This window comes from Cetorhinus maximus, chromosome 2 (genome assembly GCF_964194155.1).
Source record: "Cetorhinus maximus chromosome 2, sCetMax3.hap1.1, whole genome shotgun sequence".
Classification (NCBI taxonomy): Eukaryota; Metazoa; Chordata; class Chondrichthyes; order Lamniformes; family Cetorhinidae; genus Cetorhinus; species Cetorhinus maximus.
Window position 1 is genome coordinate 124983092 of NC_135880.1, and position 23776 is coordinate 125006867.

At 43.3% G+C, this 23776-nt stretch overlaps 1 protein-coding gene across 1 annotated transcript in view; it reads right to left on the reverse strand.

The window, feature by feature from the left end:
• The window catches only part of LOC144697377 (transcription factor RFX3-like), a 433584-nt gene that overhangs the window by 121233 nt on the left and 288575 nt on the right, over positions 1 to 23776 (reverse strand). Inside the window, exon 7 of the mRNA XM_078569355.1 lies at positions 9920 to 9994. Within this exon, the coding sequence (XP_078425481.1) occupies positions 9920 to 9994 (75 nt within the window). The remainder of the gene's footprint in view (positions 1 to 9919; positions 9995 to 23776) is intronic.

Consider the following 23776-nt stretch of genomic DNA (forward strand, 5'->3'; position numbering starts at 1 on the left):
CAGCTCATGTGTGACCATAGGCAGTGAATCATGCAGGTCAATGACAATGTATCCTGGCAGCAGGCATGGATGCCTTCACTGTGCAGCAGTCCTTTGTGCTCGCTGTATTTGAGCCACCAGGCTACCTGACAACAAGAGCTCTTTGCTGTCAACATGGCTGTTGACTCCAGTACACAACCATGCACATAACCGCAGCATACTAGCAATGAAAGCCATTCAGCCACATGAAATGTGTGCCAGCAGACCACTGAAACAATATGTGCACTGCCTGGACTGTTCTAGAGAAGCCTTGCTGTACTCGGCAGGGGTGGTGTCAAGTTTTATGTTGATTATATAAGAATGTAGCCCTTGCCATCAGCAATATGGCAAGCAGCTGAGGAGGAGAAAGAGGTGGAAAAGGAACGAAGGAGCAACCTTGACAGCCCCTTTCTATCCATGAAGAGCTCATCTGAGTGTGATATCAGTAACCTCAACCCCGATTCCCCAGTCACCAAGATCTCCATACCATACCTTCCTTTTGTCATGGATTATCATGACATCCACTTGGGCACAATGCAAAAACAAAAGCCAACACAAAATATATATTCCAAACCAAATTTATAACTCACATCATGCCATATTGCATGCGAAAGTCGACTAATCACCCCTGTATATTCCCTTAATGCTTATCTTCCACATTCCTTTGATTTTTCTAGTGCTCCCACGCTGTGCTGACACTGGCTGCAGCATGGCTGGAGGGAGGATACTGACTTCCAGCATGGGAGCCTGGAGATGGCCTTGCAGTTTGACCTCGAAAAGCTCTGGGCCTAGAAGGTCCAGCAGCCTACTGCAGCATCTCAGTATAGGCAGCAATAATCTGGGCAGGTTAGGTGTCAGGCAACAGCAAGGCCACTTTGCTTTCCTGAGGGAGGGCGGCAGGTTTGTGCTCCATGGAGTCACTGCCATTCTTGTCGGGCAGCACCTCAACAATCGTAGTAATCTGCTGGATGACAGATTGCTGGACTGCTGTGACACTCTGTAAGCTGCTTTGCAGAATATAATCCACAATCCTATTGCCAGCAATCAAAACAGCTCGCAAATATACAAATGGATGGGTTCCAAGCTCTGTGAAAAACCCATACCAAGTTGGTGCTGGAACCCTCCAGGCTCCTTGACATTGACCACAGGCTTTCTGGCAGGCTTCCCAATGCACATGCATTTTGTTATTGATATCTATCAACCTTTTTTTTTCAGCTGCCTTCATGGATATCTTCCTCTGAGTCCTCTGTAGTGCAACCTGTGTGCGACCATGTCTTCTGGCATCCTGGTACCTATACAATGCTTGCAACCTGCTCTGGCTGCAGCACGCTCATGCCTGCTATCTCACCACGTCCAGATTTCACCTCTAATATATCCTCTAAGTTATATGCAATGTCAGTGTCTGAGTTGTTGCTGCATGTGCGAAATTCGTTGACGGTGCTGTGTCTGCATCATTACTTTCTTTTTGTTGAATCATGACCGTCATGGATGAATAGCTGGCATTGTGTGCAACCTATGGGTGTGCGAGTGTTGTAACATTGCTAAGTGTGATTGTGAGGTGAAGCTAAGTATGATGTTTGATAGAGATTGTTGGTAGGTGAGTAATGGGAATTGTGCACTGAGCAGTGTGAGAGTCAGCTGGTGGGACATAGCATTTGAAGGTGCATTCATTGACCTTGACCATTTGTGTGAGGTCAGTGAACTTCTTGCAACACTACATCCAAGTTTTCAGGGCTAGACTATTAGCCTCTACGGCTATCCACTCTCAATGTTTTTTGATTGTGTGTCTGGAAGCCCTCCTGTCCCCCTGTGGATACAGAACATCTCTTCTCCTTTCTATCTCCTCCACCATGACTTTTAGTGCAGTGTGCAGAAACCTTGGAGGACACTCTCTTTGCCATTCTCTCCTCATCACATGCTCTAGCCACAATGCACCTCCTCTTTAAGAGACACTGATTAGCTTTAAGTGGTGCTAGCCACCCACAACGTTGGTTCCCTGCTGATGCATCCAGTCAATGGAGGTGTCAGCTGTGGCTCAGTCCATAGCACCCTCGCCTTTGAATCAGAAGGTTGTGGGTTCATTTCCCACTCCCGGAAACCAAGAACTGTGTTTGTACTCAAAAGAGTTGCATCCAGTCAATGAGGTTAACACTAGCTGGATGCAGAGATTGTGAAAACGAGAGTCAGCAGGAAGCTGTTGTGGTGTCTGCATTGCAACCAGTTGAATTGACTGGTTAATTGCACATCATGATCCCTGTGCCCATTTTCAGGGGCTATCCAAATTATTCTGTGCTTTCCTCTGCCTTAGACAAACCCAGAAATATACACCTTTTAATCCTGAAAAGGAGATTCAAACTTAGTTTTGAAACAGCAGACTGGTAAAGATCTCTTTCCCTCCCTTCCTTTCCTGTAAATTACTTCTTATTTCATGACCCTCAGATCATATTAAAAAAAAATGTGGTTAATGAACATTTCTTTCACAGTTACAATAATAATTAGTTAAAATATGTTTAGAACCTTCTGCATTTCGTGTTCAAATTATCGCTTTGTTTACTTTCAATTTCATGCATTTCACAAGAAATAGCTAGATTTTATTTAACTGTTTAACTACTGAGCTTCTTTAATTATATTTGAAATACTGACAAAATATTAATCGTACAGGATCTATCCAAGTAGGTCTCTGTATAACACCAAAAGTGGATGCAGAATCTACGAATGTATAGGCCACAAAACAATTCTGAATTTATATTTCTCCTTAAATCTGAATAATGCAGTTAGACTACATGTTTAATTGTTGGTACAATTTTTGATAGTTTAAATAAATACAAAGCTAGCATGTTGTCATATTACAATTACTTACAATTCAAGACTATTAGTATAAGCATAATTTAATTGGTACCTTCTTCTACCTGAAGTGTTAAATAAGCTACATTCTTGTGACAGAAGAAATAAAGGTTAAATAGAATAAATAAACAGAATAGGAGAAACATCTCTTCCTCCACCTCCATGCAGCTAGATGCAAGTTAATTTAATTATGAAAACATAAGGATCATCAAGAGCAACCAGAAAAGTCTTTCAGTATTTTGACTTATTTATAAATGTTCTAATCTTGAAAAGTTCAAATGCCCAGGGCAGAATTTTACAGGCCCCCGCTGGCAGGTTTGCAGGTCGGGGGGTGGAGTGGGGATGGGCAGAGGGCCATAAAATTCCCTGGGTGACCTTACTGCTGTCTATCTGTCTGCCCTCAATCTGCCTGTAATTTTCCGATAGGTGGGTGAGGCCTCGGGTGGCCCGCCTACTCTCATCCCAACTGAGGCCACATAAGGGCTGCTTACCGCCCACCTAATTCTGGGGCCTGCAGGAAGAGAACGGGCATGGTGAAGAAGCTGGCAGGTTACCTTGCTTGGACCTTGGATGGGAAAGGGGGAGGGTGCCTCTGCCAAGGGCCCCCATTTCCCTCAGGCCAATACCCCGCAACATCTGGCAACCCTGGGTGCTCCCTACCACCTGGACTTTCCAAACTGACACATCCCCAGCAACCCTCCCCCCTCGACCCCCCCTACCGTCACCGCCACAAGGCCACCGCACTTACCTGGTCCAGGCTTCTGGCACTTAGACTCCATGTCTCTGCTGCATGTAGTCCCAGCAGTGGCCACTATTCCTGCTGGGGCTACGGGAGCTCTGCTGGACAATCAGATTGGCCGGCAGCTCTCTGTAGTGAGACTTCCTGGTGAGTGAGCAGCAGAAGTACCATCAGCCAATTGACACTACAGGGGAGGGATGAAGAGGAAGAGAGGAGCCAAACTAGACAGCCCCTTTCTGCCTGCGTTGTCCAAGAACCACTTATCTGACTATGTTACGAGTAAATGCAACCCCGATTCTCCATTTACCAAGAGTCTCCCAACTTACCTTTCCCCTGCCCCCAGGACTGATCACCTTAGGATCAGCTTGGCCACAATGCAAAAATAAAACCCAAAACAAAATAAACATCCCAAACCAAATTTGTAAATCAAACCATACCACAGTCCATATATAAACTTATAAGCTTTGTGCATTCCCATAATGCCTATTGTCCATGAGCTTTTGCCTGTCTTAGTTCATCTGTGCAGTTCTATTGGAGTGGCTGCAGCATGAATGGTGGAAGACTGCCGACTTTCAGTGGGGGAGATTGGAGACATGCTTGGAGATAGGCCTTGAGCAGCTCTGGGTTAATGGAAGGGCAGTGGAAGAGCGCATGATGTGAACCCGAAAGAGGACAGCAGGTTTGTGCACCGTGGAACTATAGCCACTCTTCCAGGGTGGCGCTTCATTTATAGTTATCTGTTGGAGGGCAGAGTGTTGGACTCTTGTTAGCCCCTTTGAACAATTTTGTTCACATCCATGATGGCAACAGTCTGAGCTTGCATGGCAACAAACTGAGCATGAAGGAGAGCAATCTGAGCTTCCACTGTTGACATTTACTTGTTCTGCAATAGAAGCTGAGGCATGACCATCAGATACTGTGGCATGTTGAGTCTATAAGTCTGCTAATTGAGTTGGCCACAACTTCTTTGTTGGAAAGGAAGAGCTCCAAGCTCTGCACAAAGCTCTGTGTAAAGTTGGTGCTGGACTCTTCCATGCTCCTTGACACTGCAGGCAGGATTACTGGCAGATAAAAGCAAAAAACTGCGGATGCTGGAAATCCAAAAAAAAACAAAAATACCTGGAAAAACTCAGCAGGTCTGACAGCATCTGCGGAGAGGAACACAGTTAACGTTCCGAGTCCGTATGACTCTTCAACAGAACTAAGGAAAAATAGAAGAGAGGTGAAATATAAGCTGGTTTAAGGAGGGGTGAGACAAGTAGAGCTGGATAGAGGGCCAGTGATAGGTGGAGATTGCCAAAAGATGTCATAGACAAAAGGACAAAGAGGTGTTGACGGTGGTGATATTAGCTAAGAAATGTGCTAATAGGTGACGTTAAGGGTAGAAAGCAGGACGAGCAAGGTACAGATAGCCCTAGTGGGGGTGGGTGGGGGGAAGGGATCGAAATAGGCTAAAAGGTAGAGATAAAACAATGGATGGAAATACATTTAAAAATAATGGAAATAGGTGGGAAAAGAAAAATCTATATAAATTATTGGAAAAAAGGGGGATCCGAAAGGGGGTGGGGATGGAGGAGAGAGTTCATGATCTAAAGTTGTTGAACTCAATATTCAGTCCGGAAGGCTGTAAAGTGCCTATTCGGAAGATGAGGTGCTGTTCCTCCAGTTTGCGTTGAGCTTCACTGGAACATTGCAGCAGGCCAAGGACGGACATGTGGGCATGAGAGCAGGGTGGAGTGTTGAAATGGCAAGCAACAGGGAGGTCTGGGTCATGACATGTCCATCCTTGGCCTGCTGCAATGTTCCAGTGAAGCTCAACGCAAACTGGAGGAACAGCACCTCATCTTCCGACTAGGCACTTTACAGCCTTCCGGACTGAATATTGAGTTCAACAACTTTAGATCATAAACTCTCTCCTCCATCCCCACCCCCTTTCGGATCCCCCTTTTTTCCAATAATTTATATAGATTTTTCTTTTCCCACCTATTTCCATTATTTTTAAATGTATTTCCATCCATTGTTTTATCTCTACCTTTTAGCCTATTTCGATCCCTTCCCACCACCCACCCCCACTAGGGCTATCTGTACCTTGCTCGTCCTGCTTTCTACCCTTAATGTCACCTATTAGCACATTTCTTAGCTAATATCACCACCGTCAACACCTCTTTGTCCTTTTGTCTATGGCATCTTTTGGCAATCTCCACCTATCACTGGCCCTCTATCCAGCTCTACTTGTCACACCCCCCCTTAAACCAGCTTATATTTCACCTCTCTTCTATTTTTCCTTAGTTCTGTTGAAGAATCATACAGACTTGAAACGTTAACTGTGTTCCTCTCCGCAGATGCTGTCAAGATTACTGGCAGGCCTGCCAATACATAAAGTATTTAGTTGTACACCCATTAGTCATCCTCTGCAGCATGTCCAATTAATGTGCTCATCTGAGTCCTCTGCAGCAGAAATCATGTAGGACCTCACCCTCTGGAGAGCTGGCACTTGCACTACACTTTCTCTCTGCCATGGAGCAGGTCACTCATGCCCGATGTCTCACCACATGCAGATCCTGCCTTTATTGCATCCTCTAAATTATGTGCGTTAGAGTGTCCCATCTTCAGCTCCATCATCGACGACTTTCCCTCCATAATAAGGTCAGAAGTGGGGAAGGTTCACTAATGATTGCACAGTGTTAAGTCCCATTTGTAACTTCTCAGATAATTAAGTAGTCCTGCCTGCATACAGCAAGATCTGAACAACAAGTGGCAAGTAACATTTGCACCACACAAGTGCTAGGCAATGAACTTTTCCCAACAAGAGAGAGTTTAACCATTTCCTCCTGGCTGGTTAGCTCCCGCTGACTCTGATTCTATGCTACCTTGCCATGCAAGAGAGGGGAATGTGTGACTGTGAGCATGGTGGATATGGTATTTGAAGATTGATTCACCGACCTTGACCATTCATCAGAACTCACTGAACTTATTGCAGTACTGTATTCAGTTTCTCCAGGCTTTACTCCTGGCATTGACTGCCACAGCTATCTGGTCCCAATGCCTTCTGAGTATTTGTCTGGAAGGACTCCTTGCCCTTTGTGGATACTGCACTTATCTCCTTCTTTACACCTCCTCCAATAGGGCTTTCAGTGTAGTGTCCCAGAACTTTGGAGGGTGCTCTTTTCCACGTTGTGCCATTATTCATTCTCCTTCCATGTCAGAATGACTTGTATAAAGACTTCTACCAACTGTTCCAACTTCAATGCAATACTCGGTTAAATTGTGCAGGCTTGCTCTAACTGGTACCAGCCTCATGATTTTGGGCCCCCATACTGGAGATTCCAAGACACCCTTGGAGAGTTAGCAAACCTATAGTCAACTCAATACTTGCAGGAAATCAAGCCTGGGATTTTAGTGGCCTATGTGATTTTGTCCTGCACTTGACAGCTCACTGACAAGCATGAAGTTTTGTTGCCTACATCACACTGAAAGGGCAGGGAGCAATTGTGCATTGCAAACCCTGTGCCATTTTGGGGGCTGTACAACTTAGCCCCTTAAGTGTCAGCAGGTACCATGGTGAAGAGCAATCCTGTCCTTACCTAATTTACAGCAGTGACTACACTTCAAAAAATGCTTCATTGGCTACAAAGTGCTTTGAGATGTCTGAGGTCATGAAAAACACTACACCAAATGTAAGCTTTTTCTTCTTTGTTTCTTTAAAACCTACATGTTTACTTGCAACAGAAATCAGCATCCAGTTTTCCTTTTCAAAATACAGGGCAGGGTATAATTCTACCATCTGACTGCCACCTTACTGAGATCAGCAAAGACTGACCCTGTGACCTTCTTGGTCTTCATGGCTCAACTTCTTGTTGCCTTAACCAGCTAAACCATTGAGACAACTAAGAACAAAATAAGAACATCCAAAACATGAGCAGGGGTAGGCCATATGAAAACATATTGATATTGTACTCATTTTATTTGATTTTAATGCTACATTCAGGTAGATGTAATTGTAAAAGAAACTCTAAAAATAGAGATGCTGAACTAACTGTGGCATTATGTTTGACACTTCCACCAGGTGGGACGTGGTGCTGGACTGCATTAGCTTAAGAATATTTTTGAGTGAAGGCCAAATGGGCAGTTTGTCAGTGAGCTGTCAAGTGCAGAACGAAATCACATAGGCCACTAAAATCCCAGGCTTGATTTCCTGCAAGTATTGAGTTGACTGTAGGTTTGCTAACCCTCCAAGGGTGTCTTGGAATCTCCAGAAAGTAAACATTAAAATTCCCTGGATTCTCCTTCAAAAGAGAAAAATCATAAGCACAAAAATGAATTGCGTTTTTCTCACTTTTTTTAATGTTTTGTTTATTAGTTATGTGGGCACAGCAACTAGGACCATACAATTGACTTCAATACTCAGGCTGGGAAGTGGAAAAAAGAATTAGCAGCAACTCTCATTCCTGCTGCAAAAACACATACTGGGTTGGATTTTGTCAAGGCAGTGGTGGCCTCAACGGTGGGCTAGAAAGCCAGGGGCAATCCAGACTTGGCTGTTTAGGGAACCTCCAGCTGCATTTCATGCCCATCCAGCAGCTAATTAGATGCTGTTAGACCTACAGTCCCTTTAAAAGACAGGAACCTGATGTCAGGAATCTGCAATCAGAGGGAACAGTGGTCAAGGGTGGAACTGCAGCCAGCTGAGAGTCACGGCGATGGATGCGCACTTGGAACAAGGTGACTGGGGTCAGAGGTCACCAGCACCATTCAGGCAGTGCCCGGCAAGTGGAGGAGGTTGGGAGAGTGGGTGATTGGGAGTGTGGTTGGTGAGGATGAGAGAGGTGTTGCCCCAGGAATGGTAAAATCCAGCCCATAATGTGCATGCCAGGGCAGGACATGATTGGGTTAATCTGTGATCCTTTCCACAGCAAAACAATAAGTCTAGCAAACTAGTCTCAAATATGGAACACAAATACTATGTGAGTGAATTACGAGTAATCCAGTTAGGAATTCAGCTAAGATCTCTAGCTGCAAGAGTATATTTTTATGGTTTTTGCTTGTCAGCTCAACCATTAGAATTGGCTGAGCAACATCTTGACACATAGATATAAAAAACACACTGTACAACTTTCTTCACCAATCATTTGCATACTGTTCATTGCCCTAGCTGGTAATACACACTTGGGATGACAGCATATGGCATCTACAGACCTGTATCCAGTATCAGTCAGAGCACTTAGGAGAGAAAGGAGAAAATTAGAAGAGAAAAAAACAAACCCAGTATGAGATGGACATATGAAGGGTGAATGGTCGGAGTAAATCAAAGAGAATGTTGATGTAATCACATCTGGAAGAGGCAAAGGCATGGATGAGGGTCACAGTGGTTGAATGGCTGAGGTTCCATTTAAGGAAGGCTTAAGAAAAGGAAATAGAATTCTATTTGATGACACTTGAGCAATGCATTGTTATTTGTTCACCCCCCCCCCCCCCTTAATGATAATGTAGTTAAAAAGAACCATTACACTATATCAAAAATGCTTCTGTTGCAGATTAGGCAGAATTGGTTTTAGTTCTATATGTTAGTTTCTTCTGACTATTCGTGCTCCAGTTCAAGTCATGGGTGCCGAAGTTCCTCAGCTTACCATCCAGGTAGTTATCATAGGATCATGCTGGTCAGTGCCCTGTAAAGCTTAACCCCTCTGAAATATTCTGGATTAGCGGGAGAGTGCACTCTCCCCCATTTCAAGCTTACATATTTTCCCTATGGCCCTTGAGTAAAAGAAAAATGTCCTTCTGGTTGCTTCGTGGTCTGTTTCTCACCGATAGGGCCCACATACATCCATGTGGAGGCCGGGAAGCCTCACCTCACTGGCTGTACTATTCTTCACAGATATATTAGGTTCACCTGAGCTCAGGGAGTTGGAACTCCTCTAGAAAGTCTCTGCCTCTACCCCTGCTGGTGTTATTTGTCTTCTAAGAGGCAGACAGAAGCTCTGCTCCTTGTAAAGCAAATTGGAAACTCCTCGAAATAGCAGAGACACAACTAGGCCCTTCTTGTTTTTCTCTAGGGATGTGTTCTGGTCCCTTGGTAAAGTAATGGTGGAAACCAGTGGAATTGCTGAGAACTTTTTATTCCACTCTATTCTAGCATCACATTTCAACATGATCAATTGTTTATTCTGATAAGGGGAAGGAAAGCAATACAAAATGTCAAAATGTTACACAAAAAATCAAGACAAACAAAATAAGCAGAAGTAGTAGCAGGATTAATCAGAAAAAGATTAATGTAACAGGTAAAAGATTAAAGTGGTTTTGAAGGAAGAGGCAACTTACATGGCTGTTGAGAAGAGTACTTCTGTGAGCTGTCAAGCCATCAGACTTTTGGAGTGTCTCAATCGCCATTTCAATCTGATGATAGATAGCATTAAAAAGAGCTCAAGATATGACAGTGAAAGCAGATTTCAATGAACATAGAAATAAATGAAAAAAAAACAAAAAAAGCACAACAGGACTTATTAAATGAGCAAGATTCAAGTGACAACTTTATTATGCTGCGCCCTTGAGTTTTACAACTTAAAAGCAAATCACTTTCTAAAGTGTAATTTATTTTAATGAACTCAAAGGAAAAACTGCATGTCACACTGCAGCACACTGTACTAGCTGAGCGGTATGCTGAATTGTATACCAGCTGCCGATGATACAATTTACATCAGTTCTATAATATTGTATGCACCAGGTCAGCTATTTGTCACACAGCACATAACAGTTTTGTCTTGTACTACATACTGCACTGGAATACCAGCTATGCATTGTACTGCATGCACCAGCTCAACTACATGCCACGTGATGTGTACCAGCTATACATCGTACTTCAAGGATCAACAACATATTTTGCTATTTGTATCAGATACAAGGTGTACTTCATGTGCCAATTGTGTGCACCAATTGTATCCTACATTTTGTATATGAGCTAGGGGATTGAAAAGGTAAAAGCCTTTTGGAAGTAAAGATTACAGAGAATTATATAAGTACTATGCAAGTCATTTATCTGACAGTAATCTAGTCAGGATACAAATCAGATCACAGATTACAAGAATCCATTTTTATGGTTTATGTTTTCCACTTGAACCTTTGAATTCATTGAGCAGCATCTGGGGTTTTAAAAGCCACAGAGATAGTGGATGCATCAGTTTTGAATTCTCTAGATTTTAGAATGGTTGTCAGAGATCATTAGCAAACATAACCTCACTGTTCAAGAAAGGAGGGAGAGAGAACACAGGGAACATCAGTAGGAGCGAAAATGCTAGAATTTATTATTAGGAGTGTGGTAATATAGCACTTAGAAAATCATAATATGATTGACTAGAGTCAACACAAATTTATGAAAGGGAAATTGTGCTGGACAAATCTTTTGGAGATTCTGAGATTGTGACCAGCAGGGTACATAAGGGGAAAAAAGTGGATGTAGTGGATTTGGATTTTCAAAAAGGCATTCATATTAAGTGTCATACACAAGGTTATTACATAAAGTTAGAGCTCATAGGATTGGGGGTAATATGTTAGCATGGACTAAGGGTTGGTTAACGGAAGAAAACAAAAAGTAGGAATAAATGGGTCATTTTCAGGTTGAGAGACTGTAACTAGTGAGGAACCGCAAGTTCAGTACTTTGACCTCAGCTCTACCATCTGTGTCAATAGCTTAGATGATTGCACTGAAAGCATTGTACCCAAGTTTGCTAATAATACAAAGTTAAGGATGCAAAGAGACTGCAGGTTCAGTGTGTTGGTAAGAAGATGGCTGATCGAATAGAATGTGGGAAATGTGAAGTCATCCACTTTGGTAGAAAAAACAAAAAAGAACATTTTTTAAATGGTGAGAGATGAGAACTGATGGTATTCAGATGGTCTTGGGTGTCCTTGTACACAAATCACAAAGTTTACATGCAGTACCGTAAGTAATTAGGAAAATAAATATTATTTAGTCTTAATTACAAAAGGTTTAGAGCATAAGAGTAAAGAATTCTTACTGCAATTATACAGGCTGTTGGTGAGACCACACCTGGAGTACCTATGCATAGTTCTGGTCACCTTATCTAAGGAAGGATATATTGGCTTTAAAGTGAGTGCAACAAAGGTTCACTAGACTGATTCCTGGCACTCGGGGGATTGTCCTATAGGGGGAGATTGAATAGACCAGATCTATATTCCTCGAGTTTAGAAGAATGAGAGATTTCATTAAGAATATAAAATTCTTAGGGTTTGACAGGGTAGGTGCTGGGGGATGTTTCCCTGGTTTTTTGTGTCTAAAACTAGGGGTCACAGTCTTGGAATAAGGAATCAGGCTGAGATGAGGGGAAATTCCTTTACTCAAAGAATTGTTTGGAAGGTGCTGTCTAAGGAGCATTGGTGAATTCCTGCAGTGCATCTTGTAGATGGTACACACTGCTGCTACTGTGTGTCGGTGGTGGAGGGAGTGAACGTTTGTGGTTGTGTTGCCAATCAAGCAGGCTGCTTTGTCCTGGACAGTGTCAAGCTTCTTGAGTGTTGTGGGAGCTGCACTCATCCAGGCAAGCAGGGAGTATTCCATCACACTCCTGACTTGTGCCTTGTAGATGGTGGACAAGCTTTGGGGAGCCAGGAAGTGATTTACTCACCACAGTATTCCTAGCCTCTGACCTGCTAATAAGCTTCAACACTTCTGTACTGATCATTGCTGAGGCACGCAAAGTTTTTCCATTTTTGAAACCCATTACATCAAACTGCTTCACAGGACAAATATTCTCCTGCCCTAAGACTGAGTTGCTTTCTTCAGTTAAAAATCTTTCACAGCCAAAAACATAGGAGCTGGCCTTCAGTGAGACATCCCCCGTGGCAACTCACCCCAGCTTAAAATCTGTTCTCATAAATACTGTCCTTTTTCCCTTTCATCTTCATTCTCCATTGTCTTCACAAATCCTTTTAAACTTGTGTTGTCCAAATATTAAAACCTTTTATATTCCTATGTTACCTTTAATTTGGATCAATAAAATTTAAAATGTATACCCGTTTACTCACGAATCTCCTGTAGTGGGTGAGAGTCTTTTGCATAGTGTCACGACTCACTGGGAATAGCGCACTGTAATATCAAGCCCCACTGTTCCCCGAACCATGACAAATGTGAAAAGTTTGACCAATCCACCAGATTGCCCCAATTCTACCTAACTGTTTAATTTAGGTTAACAGAATATGGACACCAGGTTTGTAAACTTAATAAGTAAATAGCTGCTTGTTGAACAAATTCTTTAACTAGTGGCAAAAGAAAGAAATATGAACTGCTAACTTCTAACTCAATAACTTAAACCCTACCTCTTCTTAAACCCCTACAAACAAACACACATACATATAAGACACACAAAATATGGATTTTTAAGGGCGAGATAAACAGTTCAATAGCACCAATCTGGAGTGCAGGATTAGATGGGCTGATTCTGATTGATGACTTCCTACATTCCTTGCAGTCTGTTGTTAATGCCATGAGATGGTCTCCCAACACTTTCAGTCTGTGGGTTACTGGTTGAAAAACTTGCTTTTCAATGTCTCTAACTGGTGATTTTTCCCCTTTTCCTCTTGACAGGGGTTTTCAGAGAAAGCAGGATACAGAGATATGAAGGATATCCAGCTAGCTATTATGGCAGAATTGCTAGAATCTTACGGAGGAGAGAGAAGTTTCAGGTCTTCCCTCTTTGCTGGCTAGGAGCTGTTCTGCCTACATTGTTGCCACATAAAACCCTGTTCACCTGTCGTTAGGCAGTTCCCCCTAGACCAGAACTCCTTTCTGGCGTCATCCTGTTCTCTTATGGCACTCTATGTTCCAGGATAGCAACATTGTAGATATTTCTCATCCTGCTCCAGTGAAGTTGTCTTTCAACTGCAGCCATGGTAGTTTTTTAAAGCCACAGTCCAATTTTAAAGCCACCATCCAAGAAAAATAAAAAAATATTTTTACAAAATCTTTACAATAGCCAGCACGGGTTACTGGTGTCTGCAAGAGCATAACAGTGGTGCCTATCTCAATCTGTCCTTGCCTTCTAAGGCCTAATGGGGATCAATGACAGCTTTTTAAAACCTTTTGGATTACTGTATTTGGCTTCAAAGAAACCATTTACCTCCAAGAAGGTAATTGATCCCCTTCCCAACTCCCAGTTGGCTTGTGTTCTGCTGTGGCCTTTTAAAACATAAAGAGCAAAATTCCTGGGGTAGCCCAGGATCTCCCCCACATGTTCCCTTGATGGGGTGGCAGGAGGAAGATCAGCCATCTATCCCTTCATGGAATTTCAAGGTCAGTACAAATAAGGAAGAATCTTGTCCAACTGAGCTCCATCCCAAATTCTTGCCATCCCTGGTGGAAATCAAAACTTTCCAAGCTCCCCAGTCCCAGGAATATCTGGGTCAGCACTCCCACACTCCCTCTGTCCGTCCAGATTATATGTCCTGAAGTGCTACTTGCATCCACAAACTTCTGACTCAGAGAGAAAGTTGCTACCAACTGTACTAAACCAATATTCACAGGAGGGAAATTGGCTAATACCCAAAATGGGGATATCGGGATTACGATATGTGCTTAACATGCACACATACATTGCTTGCTGGCAGCATGTTAAATTGGTACTGTCTGCTCTTTAACATGATTTCTGCTGCAGCCAGCACTAACCATGTCGTTCACTAAGTACATGCATCAGCAAACGGCCCTATATCGCGATGGCTAGCGCTACTTAAAAGCAGCCTGCACCTCTTAAAAGGGAGGTGCATTGCGGCTGCAAGAAGTGGTGGGAGTTTCTTTCAAAAGGCAATCTAGGCTGTGATGCTTCGAGCAATGGCTGAATATCTGTGAGCACAAGTGCCAAGGTTTTCATACAATGCACTGAAGATCTTGATGGAAGAGGAGGAAAGGAGAAACATTCGCAGGGTGGCAGGAGGCATTGCAGACATATGCTCAGGAGGCAGGGAGAACAAGTCATGATGGAGTGTTGCTTGAAGATGATGGATGAAGTGCAGGAAGAAGCTTAACAATCTTAGCAAGTCAAATGGCATATCCCATCAACTGCACCAGTACCCTTATCCACTGCTCAATTCTCTACGTCACATCACTGCCTACCACCAATATTTATTAATACTCAACCTTCAAGTTCTTATGCTTTATCTCACCCCCAAAACCGTAGCACTGTTGCATGTCTCGCAATGACAACTCACAGCTTGCACATGCTGGCAGCCATTCAACCATGACAATCACATCACTCAAACATATTGCAGGACGTTTACTGATAACTTCTCTCTTTCTTGCAGGAGAAGGTGGTGCATAATAGCAAGCCACAGCAAAGAACTCGAGGAGAACAACCAGCTTGCATGTTATAACCTCCATGGAGCAGTGCTGGTCATCATGGCAAGGAACCTCATTGGGGCTGTCACCACTGGTGGAGCTGAAGTGATCGATGATGAAGTATCTGCATACCTAATCCTCCTCCTCTAATTCACTTCTCCCTCATCTTGTAATGGCTTTTGACTTAAAATGCTGCAAATGGTATAAGCACACACTTCTTACTTTCTCCCCTGCCCTCACAACAACCCAGCACTTGGCGCATTTTCATTTCAGATATCCAAGAGCTGGAGCCTTCCCAGTCTATGGAGGAAGAGGAGGAAGACAATGAAGAGACACTGTCCCTTCCTCTTACACTCACTGTCACCAGCTCAGGCGCTGATACTGCACATATCTTAGAGGCTACGATAGTGCAGGGGTCTCCATGAGTTGAGATACTGGGCTGAATATTATGCGGGAAACGGGGAAGGTAGGAACAGATGGCTCGCTCGCCCCCACCCCCAGAAGCAAAGTCGGTGTGGAATTGACCAACTTAACGCCAGTCCATCCTACAGCCATAATGCTCTGCGGATGGGCTATGCAACGGCTGAGTGGAACTTCCGCCCCTCACTGTGGAGGGAAATCTTGTCCTCGGGAGCTGCAGCCTATCAGATTGGCTGGCAGCTCCATCAGTCCCAGCAACGCCAAGAGCGCATTAGTGCGCACTGCCGGGATTGCAAAGGACAATAAGAGCAATGGATCCCCAGAAATAGGTACATCTCGAATCTTGGTTGGGGAGCGGGGTTGGGGAGGTGTGGGTATAAGGCTGCAGCCGGGTAGGAAGAAAGGGGGGGTGCTACCACTCCCGATCTGCAAAGGGCACCACCCAATGATAAACCCTCCTCCTTCCTTCATGCCCTTTGAATAATTTATTTTAAAAATTGGGCCACCCACTCCCGCCCGACTGCCCACACCAAACATTTTATCGTGTGGGCAATGTATTATCAGGGTCGACTGGCTTGGTAACAAGTCTAATCGACCCTTGATTTTACCCAGCGGGAGGGCTGCCGATTTCGGTGCCCGCTCAAACCACCCCCCCATTCTGTATTTTGGGGGTGGGTGGGAAGGTGATGGGGTAGGCGCCCACCCTATTTTACGTGCACTACCCCACCCTCTGCCGAAAAAAAATGTAACCCATTGCATATAAGTGTGCATCAGCAAGAGCTGGGAGAAAGGATAGCGCAGGTGCTTGCTCACCAGAGGGTGAGGTCACAGTCTATTTCTGCCGCAGTGGAATCAGATGAGGACTTCAATGGATTAGGCTACAGAGTGAGGTTGATGGGTATACATAACCAAATTAAAGCAAATTCTTGGTGCACTAGGAAATCTGCCAGAAGCCTGCCTGCAATATCAAGGGTTTTGTGCAGACCTTGGAGCCCACCCTCAGCAAATTGGAGAGGTGATCATTTTCATCATCACACCTGTGGACCCCACCATCATGCAGCATCTGATGGCTGATGTTATATATACTTGAGTGCTGCCTTGCAAGCTTGGATTGGTGCCATCATGGCTCTGAGTACCATTGTACAGCAATCATCAATTTGTTCTCTTACAGATCAATAAAATTACTGAAGCAGTAGCTCCATGAAGCTCAAATCCGCTGTCCTCTCTCAGGATGACATCATTCCTGCTCCAACCCAGCCAGTGCTCTTGCTCTAGTCTGTCCTCCAGTCAGTTCAGTTTTCTTCAAGCCAGGCCAAGAGGCTGTAGTATGAAGTCGGATCTTCTAGGCCCAGAACTGCTCAAGGTCACCCTCAGGTCCATCCACAGTCTCATTTGGAGGTCAGCAGCCTTCCACCAGCCATGCTGCAACCACTGGGAGCAGAAATTTGTTGCAGCACTAGGACAGGTCAAGGTACACAAAAGACAGGTACCATGAGAGTGTGATTAATTGACTTCTGTCAATGCAATATGGCATGATTTCATTTATAAATTTGATTTGGAATGTTTACTTTGTGGTAGTTTTTGTTTTACATTGTGACCAAGCTGACACTGTGAGGTCAGTGATGGAGCAAAGGTAAAGATTATGGGACTGTTGGTGAATGTGAAGATGTGGTTTAGGTTACTTGTATTGCTCTTGAGTTATTTGATTCCATAGAAAAAGCCAAAGGCCTACTTATGTTGTTGCCCCTTTCCTCTTCCTGTTTCCCCACTTCTCCTCCTCTGGCTTCTCAACTTCTCGCCCTATTTGTGGTGGCATTAGCTGTTCCTTCATGAAGTCTGGACTGGAGTCACGAGCTGATAGACCTTGCCATGAAACAGGCTTGTTCGCAAAGTTAAAGCCCATGGAATAAAAAGGACAATGGCAGCCTGGATACAAAGTTGACAGAGTGACAGTGGTGTAAGGTTGTTTGTCGGACTGGAGCAAGCTACGTAGTGGAGTTCCCCAGGGGTCTTATTGGGACCACTGATTTTTTTGATCTATATTAGCCACCTTGACTTGGGTGTGCAATGCGCTATTTCAAAATTTGTGGATGACATAAAGCTTGCAAGTATTGTGAACTGTGAGAAGGGTAGTGATGGGCTTCAAGGGAACAGAGACAGGCTGATGGAATGGGTGAACACGTGGCAGATGAAACTTATTGCCAAGAAGTGTGAAGTGATGCATTTTGGTAGGAAGAACAAGGTGAGGAAATATAAAATAAGGGATACAATTCTAAAGAGGGTGCTGGGGCAGAGAGGCCTGGAGTATGTACACAGATTGTTGAAGATCATCTGGCGCATCCAGCAATGGTGGAGCAATTAAAATTGGGGATGCACAAGAGGCCAGAATTAGAGAAGCATAGATATCTCAGAGGATTGTGGGGCTGCAGGAGATCACAGAGATAGGGAAAAGCAAGGCCTTGGAGGGATTTGAAAACAAGGATGAGAATTTTAAAATCAAGACATTGCTTGACTAGGAGTCAGTTTAGATCAGCGAGCATAGGGATGACAGGAGAACAGGGCTTGCCGTGAGTTAAGACACGGAGGCAGAGCTTTGGATGACCTCAGTTTACGGAGGGTGGTCTGTGGGAGACAGTCAGAAGCATGTTGGAAAAGTTGAGTCCAGATGTAAACGAAGGCTTGAATGAGGGTTTCAGCAGCAGATGAGCTGAGATATGGGTGAACTTGGGAGAGGTTAAAGAGGTGGAAATAGGCAGTCTTGGCAGTGGCACAAATATGAGATTGGAAGCTCATCTCGGGATCAAATATTGACACCCAATATTGCGAAGGTCTTGCTTAATATCAGACTGATGCCAGGGAGGGGGATGGAATCAGTCGATAGGGAATAAATTTTGTTCTTTGAGAATGGCCAAAGTTGTTCCATTGTTTAAAAAGGGTAGCAGGGATAATCCAGGAAATTACAGGCCGGTGAGCCTTACATCAGTGGTAGGGAAATTATTGGAGAAGATTCTTCGTGACAGGATTTATTACCATTTGGAAGCAAATGGGTGTATTAGTGAGAGGCAACATGGTTTTGCGAAGGGGAGGTCGTGTCTCACTAACTTGATCGAGTTTTTCGAATAAATGACAAAGATGATCGACAATGGAAGGGCAGTGGATGTTAAATACATGGATTTCAGTAAGGCCTTTGACAAGGTCCCTCATGGCAGACTGGTACAGAAGGTAAAGTCGCACGGGATCAGAGGTGAGCTGACAAGATGGATACAGAATTGGCTTGGTCATAGAAGACAGAGGGTAGCAGTGGAAGGGTGCTTTTCTGAATGGAGAGCTGTGACTAGTGGAGTTCCGCAGGGATCAGTGCTGGGACCTTTGCTGTTTGTAGTATACATAAATGATTTGGAGGAAAATGTAACTGGGCTAATTAGTAAGTTTGCAGACGACACTAAGGTTGGAGGAGTTGCAGATAGTGAAGAGGATTGTCAAAGGATACAACGGGATATAGCTCGGTTGGAGACAAGGGCAGAGAAATGGCAGATGGAGTTTAATCCAGACAAATGCGAGGTAATGCATTTTGGAAGGTCTAATACAGGCAGGAATTATACAGTAAATGGCAGAACCCTTAAGTGCATTGACGGGCAGAGGGATCTGGGTGTACAGGTCCACAAGTCACTGAAAGTGGCAACGCAGGTGGATAAGGTAGCCAGGAAGGCATATGGTATGCTTGCCTTCATTGGCAGGGGTATTGAGTATAAAAGCTGGGAAGTCATGCTGCAGCTGTATAGAACCTTGGTTAGGTCACACTTGGAATATTGCGTGCAATTCTGGTCGCCACATTACCAGAAGGATACGGAGGCGTTGGAGAGGGTGCAAAGGAGGTTTACCAGGATGCTGCCTGGTCTGGAGGTTATTAGCTATGAGGAGAGATTGGAGAAACTCGGATTGTTCTCACTAGAGCGACGGAGATTGAGGGGCGACTTGACAGAAGTTTACAAAATTATGAGTGGCTTGGATAGAGTAGATAGTCAGAAGCTTTTTCCCAGGGTGGAAGAGTCAATTACTAGGGGACATAGATTTAAGGTGAGAGGAGAAAACTGTAGAGGAGATGTGCGGGGCAAGTTTTTTACGTAGAGGGTAGTGAGTGTCTGCAATTTGCTGCCACAGGAGGTGGTGGAAGCAGGTACGATAGTGGTGTTTAAGAGGCAGCTTGACAAATACATGAATAGGATGGGAATAGAGGGATATGGACCCCGGAAGCGCAAAATGTTTTAGTTGACGGGCAATATGATCGGCGCAGGCTTGGAGGGCCGAAGGGCCTGTTCCTGTGCTGTACTTTTCTTTGTTCTTAAAAAAAGGTTTGGAGTGGGAACCGAAAACCAAAGTTTCAGTCTTCCAAATATTTAATTGGAGGAAATTTCTGCTCAGCTAGTACTGGATGTCAGATAAGCAGTCTGATAATTTACTAACAGTGGAGGAGTCGAGGAGTTGGTGGTGAGGTAGAGTGGGGTGTCATCAACGTATATGTGAAAGCTAACGTTGTGCCTTTGGATTATGTTACCGATAGGCAGAATATTGATGAGAAATAGGAGGGGTCAAGGATTAATCCTTGGGGAACACCAGAGGTAACAATGTAGGAGCAGGAAGAGAAGCCATTGCAAGTGATTTTCTAGCACACAGTCAATAAAGAGAGTACAAAAGCAAGGAATGCATAGTCACCCTTAATAAAACACTGGGTTCGGCCTCAACTGGAGTATTGTGTCCACTTCTGAGCACGACACTTTAGTAAAGATGTGAAGGCATTCAAGAGAATGCAGAAAAGATATACGAGAATGGTTTCAGGGATGAGGGACTTCAGTTGTGCAGATAGTTTGAAGAAGCTAGAGTATTCTCCTTATACAAGAGAAGGTTGAGAAGAGGTTTGATAGAGATGTTCAAAATCATGAAGGGTCTGGACAGTGTAGACTGAGAGAGAGAAATTGTTTCCATTGGCGTAAGGGCGGAGAACAAGAGAGCCCTGATTTAAGGTAGACGACAAAAGAACCAAAGGTGACATAGGAAAGTCTTTCTTATACAGTAATTGGTTAGGATTTGGAATACACTGCCTGAGGATATAGTGGCAGATTCCCTTATGGCTTTCAAAAGGGAATTGGATAATTATCTAAAATGAAAAAAATTGTACAATCCAATGGAAAGGGCAGGTAAGTAGGACTAGCAGAGTTGTGCTTGCAGAGAGCTGACATGGACATGATGGGCCGAATGGCCTCCTTTTGTACTGTAGCCATTCCATAATTCTCGCCCAGAAGACTGCCATTAACTTGATGTGGTGGGACCGAGGACTGCTGCGGAATGAAGGAATTGTCTCTACTGCCAGTATTGCAAATTGCAAGATGTTGCTTATATCTCCAGCAGCTGCCAGGAAGGAGCCAGATGCATAGAAGTTATGAACCATGATTACCTTGACAGCCACAGGCAATACGGTCTCAGCTTTGAGGTTGCAGTTGTAGCTGCAGAAGTTGGCTGATTTCAGTCACAACCTCTTTAGTGAAGAGATGTATCAAGCATTGATCCTTAGTGAAGTTGAGGTAACAGAATTTCTCCCTAAAAACCCTTGGCTGATATGGCCTCATTCTGAGAGCCCTTCTTCCCCCTTCCCCTTCTCCTCCTCACACAGTTTGTTCTGCTGTGCTTAGCCTCTCCACATCCCCCTAGCTGTGTTCAATTCTGTGAGGAAAGTCTACCAGGCCACCAATATCTAGTAACAAGTTGTTTGAGCACAGGCCTTTAAACCATCAAAAAAGAACTTTCGCATCAGCTAGAACACTCCTTGTAAATTATTCAAACAATAGAGAGGTAGTTCAGCAACTAACCAGAAGTAGTTCATGATCCACTTAAGGACTGCTGGATGGGGAGGGGCTGGGTTGGAGGAGGTGGAGATCCTTCATCTCCTTTAAAGTTGTGTTCAGCTGTGCGAGGTTAATAGAGGACACAATGCAGTGTGTGATGTTTGAATATGGTAGCACTGGCGTCAAATCAATATTGCATAATGATTGACATCATAGCAGGTCTGCTCTGCAAGTTGAAGACAGCTGTTGGGTGTGCATGCACAAACCCCTTTATCAAGATGATGCCTGCACACTTATGTTGGAAATCTATGCATGCATTTTGACCACCACTTTCCACCATTTGGAAGCTGCCCAGTGCTCAAACTACAGGTGCTACAGACTCAATTCCACCCCTTCCCTGGCAATAATGTTGAACTCAGCCTAAAACCAGGGTCAAATCTTTGATCAGCTTGATTTTAAATCTCTGAACCATTGATTTAATCTTTAGTGGGTGTTGCTTTACTTTTAACTCATGATATGCTGGATTCTGGAGGTACTTGATGTTTAGACTGGGTATAAAAGGGAGGAAAACAACCCCGTTCACATTCTTCACACTGATGATCAAACATTTCCAATCAATAAATAAATAAACAACTAAACTTCTTTTTGAATTAATCTTGGAGGGGAAAGGCTAGAGTTAGTAATGAAACCATAACATACAAAACAAAAACAATCATTTACATCCAGAATGAACATTTTTATGATATATATTTCAAAATCTATTCAGCAAATTTTGTTTGCCTGTTATCAAACCATTTTGAGGATGCTATGATCCCAGGAGTTTTGTGAATATTTAATTATTCCAATTACTGCATGATAACATTTTTAATAAACGTCTATACTTGAATCGTTTAAATTACCATGATTCAAATTTGCCCTCTTTTGTGAAAATTGTTGCAAAGAATTATTTTATTATAGTTACCAATTCTAGAACAGTATTTGAATAGTTTTATCCAATTTATCATTTAGTGGACCCACCTGATTTTCTTATACATTAATATTGCTGCAAAACATTTTAGATTCCTTTAGTTAACCTCTGTGATTTATCTCTATTTCTCTCTTATGTTTTCTAATAAGCTAATAAGTCTTTTTGTTATCATCTCAAATCTCCTTAACCTGGATAATAACATTAAGTACATTCTACTTTTACAGCCTGCTATCCGTTGTCTTATATTTTTCCCCTGAAGTGCTTTGGGAAGTTTACTGCTTCAAGAGGGCTAGGCTGATGCAAGCTGTTGTTTATCTTGTTGCCAGAACCAAAACTATCCACAGAGTCAAAATTGGACACAGAGATAAAATCCAAAGTGTTGTTTTACAGAATGTGACAGAGCTGAAAGAGGCCATTCAGCCCGTTGTGCCTGTGCTGATTCTCTGACAGAACTATTCAATTAGTCCCACTCCCCAGTAACTTTTTCCTATGAGTATTTATCCAATTCTTTTTTTTTGAGCATTATACTTGAATTTCCTTCCATCACCCTCAGACAGTGTATTTCGGAACATCATAACTCACTGTGTAACATTTTTCCCCCTCATAGTTCTTTTGACAATCACCTTGAATCTGTGTCCTTTGATTGTTGACGTTCTGCCACTGAAATAGTTTTTCCCCTTATTTACTTTATCAAAGCCCTTGAAGATTTTGAACACCTCTATCAAATATTCCCTTAACCTGCTTTGCTTGAAGGAGAACAACCCTAATTACTCTAGTCTCTCCACGTAACTGAGGTCTTTCATTGTTGGTGCCATTCTAATAAATCTCTGCACCCTCTCAAGTCTTAACCTTCTTTCTAAAGTGTGGTACCGAGAATTGGCCGCCATATTTCAGCTGGGGCCTAACCTGTGTTTAATGAAAGTTTAGTACATTTTCCTTACTTTTGTACTCTATGGGCTGGATTTTCATCTCCCGACAGAGGTGGGAATGAGGTCAGAAAAGCTAATATCTTTAAGGTTTTTACTGCAAAAACGGAGTTCCTCTTCTGTCCCGATCCTGCACTACTTTTGTGCTGATCAGGAAGGCCTTGGGTCGCAACCCCCCATGCATCTCTTCTGAGGTTAGCATTGTCAGCCCTATAAATAAAGCTGAATTTTCTACCCCCACTATTTTGGTGTGCCAATGTGGGTTTTATAAGCCCTAAAAAAATCTCACCTCACTGGACAGCTTGTGACCACTGAGGGAAGCCTGTTGAGGAATTGGTAAGATTCTAACGGGTAAGTAGTAAATGTATTTACAATGTCAAATGTCACTATTTGATGCTTTAATGTAGATGTGTTTTAACTGCAGTGATTCATCTTAGGGCTCTGTCCATTACATTGACCAGTGTTGTTTAAGTGTTAAGATGCATTAGAGTAATGTGCCAACTGGAAGAAGTGCCACAACGCATTCAAAATTGTAGAAAAATGTATTGGAAAAACTCCTGTCACATTTTGGACAGTGATTCAAATGTCAGACAATCTTCTGCTTTGAAAAAAATTGCCCTGCTGTTGAAAGTAAAAAAAATCTAAGCACCTGCTCAACTCCATTGATTGATCGGCAATCGG